Source organism: Apis dorsata, unplaced genomic scaffold (genome assembly GCF_000469605.1).
Source record: "Apis dorsata unplaced genomic scaffold, Apis dorsata 1.3 scaffold_28, whole genome shotgun sequence".
Classification (NCBI taxonomy): Eukaryota; Metazoa; Arthropoda; class Insecta; order Hymenoptera; family Apidae; genus Apis; species Apis dorsata.
The window spans coordinates 235,063-244,530 of NW_006263330.1; the positions used below are offsets into that span (position 1 = coordinate 235,063).

Consider the following 9,468-nt stretch of genomic DNA (forward strand, 5'->3'; position numbering starts at 1 on the left):
ACGATACATAACCCACCTTGAAATAAAATTATTTTCGAAATGCTTAATTTTTTTATTTGTATTTAAAAGTATAGATCCACTTTTCTTTATTTTAATAGTTATATTAAATGAAAAAGTCCGTATGAAATGAAGCTTGGTTTTCGAAACAATCTTCTGCCAATAAAATGGCCACGTGTACAACATATCTCCGCATTTATTAAATTATAATTTAAACGTTATAATTTATCCAAAATAACCAAAAAATATTAATAAAAACAACTAATTGTATTTTTATATATACATATATACAAAATTAAACTTATTTATAATTAAATTATTACATAATAAATTATCCTTTTTTAAATCTTTAAAGCACAATTATCAAAATTTCCTAGATAATCTAGTTCTTAAACTTATTAAAAGTTACAAGTGAATAATAAATAATGGATTCTAAATTATCTTTTTTAATTTAAATTTTCTAATTTTTCTTTACAATATATATATATATATATTTCATATAAAATTCAAATTTATTATTAAAAATATAAACAAGTTAAATTTTTTTATATAATATGATAAATTATATTATATGTTTAATATATTCTTAATATTATATAAAATTATTCTTTTTAAATTATATAAAATATTCTTTTTTTTATATTTAATTTTTTTCATTACAGTTTTGTATATTACACAATAGTTATTTAATAATAATGTTATTTATTCATTATTTTTATAAAATAAAACAAATTAGATAATTTTAAAGTTTAAAGTGTAATTATATTAAATACAAAAATTAAATTATTTTTTTTGTAAGGCATATTTTAAACATTTTTTTTACAAATATAGATTTTTAGAAAAATAATAAGTCTTTTATTCTTTAACATCTCCAATACCATCTGTATTTATTGCAAACATTGCTTCGCTTTCAGGCAAACAAGGTGAATCATAAATTTTACATATTCTAGTTTCACCTCTACCTTTACGTAGATATAATCTTGTAGTACTTGCATGAGCTATGATGTGACCTCCAATTGGTTTTTTTTGATCTCCTCCAAACATACTAGCTGCACCATCAACTTGTGCCACAACTTGATTGGTTATAACAACAGCGACACCATGTTCATCAGCTAGTCTAAGTAACATTCTAAGAAATCTGCCTAAATGCATTTGTCTAGCAGCTAATTCTCCTCTTCCAGAGTATTCAGTTCTATATAAACCAGTTGCACTATCTACTATCAATAATGCATATCTAGATTCTGTCATCATAGCACTAGCTTGAATTAATAGTTGAGTTTGATGATCTGTATTATAAGCTCTAGCACATGCTACATTATCTAATACAGAATCTCCTGCAATTTTATATCTTTCAGCAACAGCAATTAATCTTTCAGGTCTAAAAGTTCCTTCTGTATCTATATAAAGACATTTTCCTTCTGCACCTCCCATATCTATAGGTAATTGACAATTGACAGCAAGTGTATGACATAACTGAGTCTTTCCTGATCTAAATTCTCCAAATATTTCTGTAATAGAACCTGTTTCTATACCACCTCCTAATAATCTATCTAATTCACTAGAACCAGTAGTTACAAAAACTATATTTGATCGAGTTTGATGAATTTCAGTCGCACTTTTAAATCCCATCACAACTAATTTTGATGCTTCTTGTAAAATTTTATCTGCTTTAGCTTCACTAATTCCTTTGATAGCAATTAAACATTTTTTGGGAGCATATGCTACAGCTTCCACAGTATAATAACCAGCTTCTTCTAATTTTTTTACGTCTCCTGCTGTTATGCCATTTCCCTAAACAAAAAATATATTAAATAATTTCTATAATTTAATATAGTATATATAGTATATATAGTATTAATCATATAAATGCTTTTATATAAATATTTAAAAATTATAATGAAAAAAAGAAATGATATATATAGGTTACAAAAACAAATTACTTCTAAAGTTTTTATTAATTTTGCTTGTGGATTATATTCTTCAAATTCTTCATCTCCTTGAAGACTAGCTGTAGATGCCATAGCTGACATTTTATGATATAATATACACTTTAAATAATAAAAATTATTAATGCAAAAATAAGAATTCAAAGCAAGTATTAACTTTGCGCCAAAATATTATGACGCCATTACTGATGTCAAAGTAGTTTTATGTAATTTGCATTATTTAATATTATTTATTATTCTAAAAAATAATATACTGTTTAACTAAATTCATAAATAATTAAGTAAAAAAATTAATATTTAATAATTTATTGTAATTTACAAATTTTTCTAATATATTTATATTTATTATTAATATTATTAATATTTGACAATTGTGTTATTAATAATATTATTATCATATTCAAAGTAAATATATGAACTAAAATAAAAAAATATACAAATAAAAATTTATATTTTTAATTAACTCTGCTGATAATACTTCATTTTATTGTAAATCTATATAATTTAATCTAAAAACTAGATTACGCATTTATCGACAATCAACATTATAAGTTTCTATTAAAGATGTCTCTTCATTCGAAATGAAATCAAGGAAGAGAAAAAGGTCAGGAACGAAAGGCATTAGGTCGAGACGAGACAGATTATATCTGTTCTGACGTCTGACCATTAAGATAATTGTATATTTATCCCTAAAGTGTTCTTAAAAGGGGACTGTTATATGAACACTACATGTTTTCATGCGCGATTCTTTGTTGAAACATCGTTGGATTGACAACATATTTATTATATACAATAAAAATGGCGACTTTGCATAAGAAGCATTTTTGTTCATCAAACATAACTATAAGCGCTGTGTTTTTTGATCTGGACAATACTCTCATCGAAACCAGAAAAGGCGACAATCAAACATGTCGAAAGGTATGCTAAAATATTTGAAATTTTATTGGTGTCAAAAACTGTATGCGTGTACATATATAAACGGTCAGTATTGGTTAATATACTAGAAATGTGTGTATGTGTATATATATATACATATATATATGTCATTCCTGGAGAGTGCGCGAAAAGTAGTTCAATTTTTTATTCGAAATTAGAAAAATGTAAAGGTCACTCATTTTGTTAATTTATTAATTATTTTATATATTTCTTCTTTTATAATAGATTTTGTATTGTTCCAAAAAATATCTTATGGTAATTAAATTTACATTTAATCTCTCAATTTCGTTTGGATACGAAGATCGACGAAAATAGAAACTTCTGTGTAATACGAGCCGACTCCCTGATATAGTGCTTTCTCTCGGACGGTTATTTTCGACCGATCCTACTGTCCAGACGCTCAACATAACGTAGATAAAGCGTGTAAGCACGTTACTAAAGATTTTGACGTTCTTAAGATATCAATTAGTTGTATAACGCAATTTTATTCACACGTTGTATTACGCGGAAAAGGTTATGCTAGGATTATATGTATATTTAAAATATTTTTCCAATGAAATTCTATTAAATAAAATTATTTTGAATAATTTTTAATATTATTTTTTAATAAATAAGCAATTGATATTATTGATAAACTAAAAATTGATCGTAAACTAAAAAAAACTAAAGAAAATCGTTAACCTTATATTAATAACAATTCATATTTGAATAATAATTATACATGTTTGTGGAATAGTATTTGTGGTAGTACAACTTTATTTCTGTCTGCTTAAGTGAGTGTGTCAAAGGGCAAGGCTAGTCTTAAGGGGTTTGATTTGGAAGTTTGGGAGTACTGCCAGTTGGCTTTTAGCTGTGACATGTGAAAGATGCAAGTTTCATTAAATCTTTGTTAAATATTATTGGGTAAATATTAATATTCTAATACTTTATATTTTATTTGGGAGATTGTTATCATATAAAAAAAATAAAATTATAGAAATATTGAAATTATAATTACATTTTAAATTGTAATAAAGTAAATTATAACCATGAGTATTTCAAAGAATGTAAAAAAGCATGTGACTATTTTAAAGTCTGTTGAATCTGATTCAGAAAAATTTGCTGCTTTATTTATGATTACAAAATTGGTGGATAGTAAAGATTGTACAGTAACAGAAAAAAAAATGTTATTTGAAGCTATTGGAACTAAATTTTTAACAAAATTGTTATCTACACAAGTAGTTCCTGTAGATTGTCCTCCACAAGTATATAAATCTGTAGCACTATCTATACTTTCTGCATTTTGTGGCGAATCAGAATTAGCTTCTCACCCTGACATGATTGTTCATGTACCTGCATTACTTGAAATTGTATCAAAAGCTGATGAAGATGCAGATGATAATATGTTAATTATTGTTAGTGAAGCATATACATGTTTGCAAAATATTGCACAATATTCTCCTGGACAACAAGTTTTAATTGAGCATAAAGCTATTGCAAAAATGTGTGATATTTATTCAGAAAAAAGCTTTCAAACAGATAAGGCTTTGAACATTTTAGTTACTTTAGTTCAAAGATTTAGTACAGAAGCATGGGATGCAACAGATACTGCACCTTTTCATGCTATAATAAATAAGATTGCATTAGATTTTGAAACAGATCATACAGAAAGAAAATTTGAATTATGTACAATTTTACAAGCTTTACTAATGTCTTGTACAAAAGACGTAATTAGTAAAACTGCTAAAGAAGAATCTTGGCCTTCTAGCATACATAAAGCTTTATCTGATATTCTTGGATCAAAAATAGGTAAAAATCAACGTGATCCAGCATTAAAACTTGCTTCTGTAATGCTAGATTTATTAGGAGCAGAATGGACTTTATTAGATAAAGAAAAACCAAAAATATTTTTGTTATTATTAATTCAACTAACATCTATAGAAGTTAGAATGCAAATAGAAGGAAAACAATTGAAAAGTATAATGACAAATGCAGATTTAATAACATCTTGTTTTATTATTATTGAAATTTCTCTTGCATATATTACCAATGATCAGTTGGACTTAGATCAGAAAGAAAAACAGTCATTATATACTGTTTTAAAAGGAGCATTTGCTGCAATTATAGGTTTACTCACAGCAGTATCCAAAATGAAAGAAATAACAGATATTAAAGAAAGAATATTTATTTGTGCTGTAGTAAGAGTACTAGCAGCATGGCTTGCCCAGGAAACAACAGCTATGCGTTCTCAAGTTTATACAGTTTTACCTTACGTTTTAACTATAGCTAATGATACATTTTATGCATATAGAAATAGAAAATTAACAGAAAAGGCTAAAGCAAATGCAAAACTTAAAAATGATGAAGCAACATCATCTGGAGAATCAATTATTCATGATCCTTTAAGTGAAATTGATTTATTGAGACTTTTATTACCAGCATTATGTTATTTAGCTGTAGAAGAAGATGCAAGAAAAATTTTAATTCAACATAAACAAGAAGAAGTCTTGTTTGAATGTTTATCTTATCATTGGACAATTGTTCATCAAAAAAAACCACCAATACCAAAATCAGAAAGATTAAAAATTTTAAAAGAACCAGAAAAAGAAGATTTAGAACTTCATCTATCAGAAGAAATAAAAGATTCAAGGACAGCTATGGTTTCCGTGTGCAATGTTTTAATGAACATTACTGTATTAGAAGCAAAATTAGTAGAAGAATCACCAACATTTATTTCTTTATTGAAATTTATTTTCAATAATCTTCCAGAACTTAAACAAATTCCTGAAAATCTAGTATTGCATGGTCATCTTGCAGTTTTGGGATTATTATTATTGAAACAACAAGCAATACGTATTAAGAAAAATGATTTTTCTATTTGTCGATATATTCAAGCTACTATAAGATTTTTATGGGATGCATATATAATTGATGAAAGCAATGATCCAACTGAACTTGTTGTTGCCATGTCATATAAAGAAAAGTGGTTGGAACTTATGGAATTATGGTTTCTTGGAATGCAAACAATGGCTGGAGTCTTACAAGTCATACCTTGGCTTTCACAATTTACTCTTGAGTCAGGTTGGGTAGAAGAAATTATTGAAATTCTCAAGAAAATAAAGATAGGAAGTCTTCAGCCAAATGTAAAATTTGCTTTTGAAGATCTTTTATGTCATTTGGTTAAAGCAGATGAAAATGTTGCTTCTGTTTTGAAGAAACGTGGAGCTTTAACTGTATGCAGAAATCATCGTATGATGGAACTTGGAAAACATCTCTTTGGAGACTAAAACATTCTATTATATTTTGAATGAAAATATTTATATTTATATATTGATAAAATAGCTGAAATAGTTAATCCATTCTTATGTTATCAAGTAATGTGTTTATTTGTGTATACATATTATATATGTTTTTTATATTATATTGTTTATAAAACAAAATTATTATCAAATTATTTGAATTTATATATATTCTAAATTTTAAGTATACATATATATATATATATATATATGTTCATATTATAATAAGAACAGAATAAAAATAATTCATTTTATTAAATAATATTTATATACTAAGTAGTTAATTTCAGTAGCTACAATTTTGCAATCCTGAAATTTCATAGATCAAATATAAATTTTGTTAGTAATCATATGTAAGAATAGTTTTTTGGCAAGCAAAAGATTTATCAATTTCTATTTATTAAATAATTTTACGAATTTAAATATTGATATAATATATGTTGAAATAAATTTTTTTTCACATTTTATATTAATTCATAAAATTGAAAATTTTGAAAAAATGACTATTTGAAAATTTGTAAGTTTGATAATAAAATATTTAAAATTAACATACTTTAAAAATGTACATATTTGATAAATTTATGTATACATGAATGGCATTGTAAAATAATAAATGGTTTTTTTATTAAAATAAATTGTTTTTAAAATTTTATCTTTTAAAATATTACCTTCCTTTCTATTTAAAAATTATTAACAATTAGAAAAATTAGATAAACTTCTAAACTAAATTATAATTATGTATAAATTATCTCTTATTTTAACATGATACATGACAAAATCTGCAGTAATAAGTATAAATTAATATCCAATTGAATAAAGTTTTGAAAGTTAAAATAATATAAATTTGTTGTTGGCACAACTGATTTTGTTGTGATTACAGCAACGACCGCGGGTGCCACTTCGAGTGTCCACTAATCGGCTCGAGTATTTCAATGAATCAATGCATTTTCTAGGTAATCATCAAAAACTGAATTAAGTGACCTAAATTCCTAACTGATCGTTTGTATCCTTCTTCCCAAGAACTTGGTTCAACCATTAAAATCCACATTCAATATGTGATTTTTGAATATATTTATAGAGTTTATTTTTAACATTTATAATTTTTTCTAATTATTAAAATATCTTATTTTAGACTGTGTTGAATGTGGAAATCATTCATTTTCCTTTAGTGTGTATTTCGTATTTTGTTCATTATTTTATAATATTGCTTGATTTATATATTATAAAATGAATAACATCTAATAAATGATATTTTAACTTTATCTGCAGTTGGCTGAGGAACTAACACAAGAATATGGTATTCCTGAAGATATATCTATAAAGATTACAACAACATATTTGAAGCTCTTTAGAAAATGTCCTGACAATGTAGTTCATACTTTGGATATTTGGCGCATAACTTTGTGGAATAAAGCTCTTGGAGAAAAATATTCATATCTAGCAAGAAAAATTTACGAACGATGGTTATATCTACGATATTATTATTTGACGCTGGCATCAGATGTAATTTCTATGCTTCGTCAGTTGAGGATAAAATATCTCTTAGGTTTGATTACAAATGGTCCTTCTAATGCACAATGGGAAAAAATACGAAAACTTTCACTCGAACAATATTTCGATATAATTCTTGTATCAGGAGATTTACCATGGGAAAAACCTGAAAGAGAAATATTTCGAAAAGCATGTCGATTTTTAAATGTTAAACCAGATAATTGTGTAATGGTTGGTGACAAATTGGAAACTGATATCCTAGGTATTATATTATTATCGTATATTTTCATTACACAATGCATTAATTATTAAGAAATATTATATTCAAATACCAATAATTTGTATTTTAAATTAATATCATAAAAAAATAATTTGTCATTATTTTTCTAGGTGGAATAGAAGCAGGTTTAGGTAGTACAATTTGGATTCCAACAGTGGATAAACCATTCTTATTAAGAGAAGATCCACAACCAGATTTTACTATAAGGCATGTCACAGATCTTTTAAGTATATTAAATAGAGGTCCTGATGCTCCAGAACTTGAAGATTCATCTTCAAATGCATCTGATGGTAGTTGATAAAAAAACATATTTTTTTAGGTTTTCTTTAAAAAATCACAGCTGATAGATATAAAATTTTTATAAAACTTGGTAATTGTTTCTTCATAACTAAATAACTATTATTATAGCATGTAATATATTTTATTTTAAAAATAATTTAAATTTCTTATATACAGCATGTCCCGTATACTTTGATGGATAAATCTACACATGAAAACAATAAAAAAAGTTCATATTCTATTTAATTTTGTTTTCATATAATAAATTTCTTTTTTACATTATACATTTCTTTTACCATATCTTTTTTTATCTCCATTAAAAATATTCAAAATGACTTTGCATTCAAACATGAGCTAAATGTTTCATCATTAATTAATTTTATCTTTTTTATTTCTTCAAGTATTATTTTCTAAAAGCCTTAATTTTTTTGTTAAATTTATTTCGACATTGTCAATAAACATTTTATATATATATAAACATATATATAAACATTTTATATATATATATATATATANTAAATAGTTCAATTAATTTTTTGATAAAATTATTTTAATATAAAATAAGTATAATTCGAAAACAAAATTAAAGCATATGTTTATATGTTTTTTTTTTTTTATTATTTTCATGTATAGAATATAGATTATCTATTTAAACAATTTTTCGATGTGATGGGATACTCTGTATAATATTTTGTTTTATTTTTACATTATTTTTATCTTATATCAGATTAGTTATTATCTTAATATTAAGAAGAAAAAATAATAGAATATAATTTTATTAATAGAAAAAAGTGATACTTACTATATATTATTATATTACTATTACTATTAAGTTTCAAGAAATTGTTTAATTTTAATATCTTTTTGTAATTTAGATTTCTTTTATTATTTTTTTAGATTGAAAATGAATTTTATAATATATTTACATGAAATAGTTATATTTCTTAATATAGAATCAAAAATTATTAATTTACATTTTTAAATTTATTTTTTCGATATTTACTATTTAATTATATAATAAATTTTCAATTTATATAATATTATTTAAAGTCAAACTTTAAATAACATTATAAATATATAAATTTGTTATAAGTAAAAATGTATTTACATTTAAACATATATTAAGAACAAATAAGAGCAATAATTATTTTAATTTTGTAATTAATATATCATATGCAATATATGCATTAAATATAATGATCTTTACAAATATTGTAAAAATGTGTGTGTATATATATATATATATATATATATATATATA

General features: G+C 24.1%; 4 protein-coding genes across 5 annotated transcripts in view; 2 read left to right on the forward strand and 2 right to left on the reverse strand.

Moving 5' to 3' along the window:
- The window catches only part of LOC102677032 (dipeptidyl peptidase 3), a 3,551-nt gene extending 3,157 nt beyond the window's left edge, over positions 1-394 (reverse strand). The window contains exon 1 of the mRNA XM_006607999.2: positions 17-394. Coding sequence (XP_006608062.1) covers positions 17-183 — 167 coding nt within the window. The 5' untranslated portion in view covers positions 184-394. The remainder of the gene's footprint in view (positions 1-16) is intronic.
- A 435-nt stretch (positions 395-829) lies between these two features.
- LOC102676889 (DNA repair protein RAD51 homolog A-like) lies at positions 830-2,149 on the reverse strand. The gene is made up of 2 exons (XM_006607998.1): positions 1,938-2,149; positions 830-1,788 (listed from the first exon to the last, which is right to left on the reverse strand). The coding sequence occupies exons 1-2, from the start codon at positions 2,025-2,027 to the stop codon at positions 853-855; spliced, it is 1,026 nt and encodes a 341-aa protein (XP_006608061.1). The 5' UTR covers positions 2,028-2,149; the 3' UTR covers positions 830-852.
- A 574-nt stretch (positions 2,150-2,723) lies between these two features.
- LOC102676622 (neurochondrin homolog) lies at positions 2,724-6,298 on the forward strand. Its single transcript, XM_006607996.2, has 2 exons — positions 2,724-2,861; positions 3,654-6,298. Exon 2 carries the CDS (start codon positions 3,908-3,910, stop codon positions 6,143-6,145), a length of 2,238 nt encoding a protein of 745 aa, XP_006608059.1. The 5' UTR covers positions 2,724-2,861; positions 3,654-3,907; the 3' UTR covers positions 6,146-6,298.
- On the forward strand, positions 2,857-8,419 carry LOC102676755 (N-acylneuraminate-9-phosphatase). Of its 2 annotated transcripts, XM_031510824.1 has the most exons (4): positions 2,857-3,302; positions 7,038-7,110; positions 7,427-7,910; positions 8,039-8,419. In XM_031510824.1, the coding sequence occupies exons 3-4, from the start codon at positions 7,670-7,672 to the stop codon at positions 8,224-8,226; spliced, it is 429 nt and encodes a 142-aa protein (XP_031366684.1). In that variant the 5' UTR covers positions 2,857-3,302; positions 7,038-7,110; positions 7,427-7,669; the 3' UTR covers positions 8,227-8,419. The 2 variants fall into 2 exon arrangements, with proteins under 2 accessions (XP_031366684.1, XP_031366686.1); XM_031510826.1 differs by lacking the exon at positions 2,857-3,302 and having other exon boundaries at positions 6,924-7,110.
- Positions 8,420-9,468: the final 1,049 nt, after the last annotated feature.

Coding starts and splice junctions, on each gene's coding strand:
- LOC102676622 (XM_006607996.2), top strand. CDS start 3,908: ATGAGTATTTCAAAGAATGTAAAAAAGCATGTGACTATTTTAAAGTCT.
- LOC102676755 (XM_031510824.1), top strand. CDS start 7,670: ATGCTTCGTCAGTTGAGGATAAAATATCTCTTAGGTTTGATTACAAAT. Junction 7,911..8,038: donor ATTGGAAACTGATATCCTAG/GTATTATATTAT, acceptor TTATTTTTCTAG/GTGGAATAGAAGCAGGTTTA.
- LOC102676889 (XM_006607998.1), bottom strand. CDS start 2,027: ATGTCAGCTATGGCATCTACAGCTAGTCTTCAAGGAGATGAAGAATTT. Junction 1,789..1,937: donor AATTAATAAAAACTTTAGAA/GTAATTTGTTTT, acceptor TTTTTTGTTTAG/GGAAATGGCATAACAGCAGG.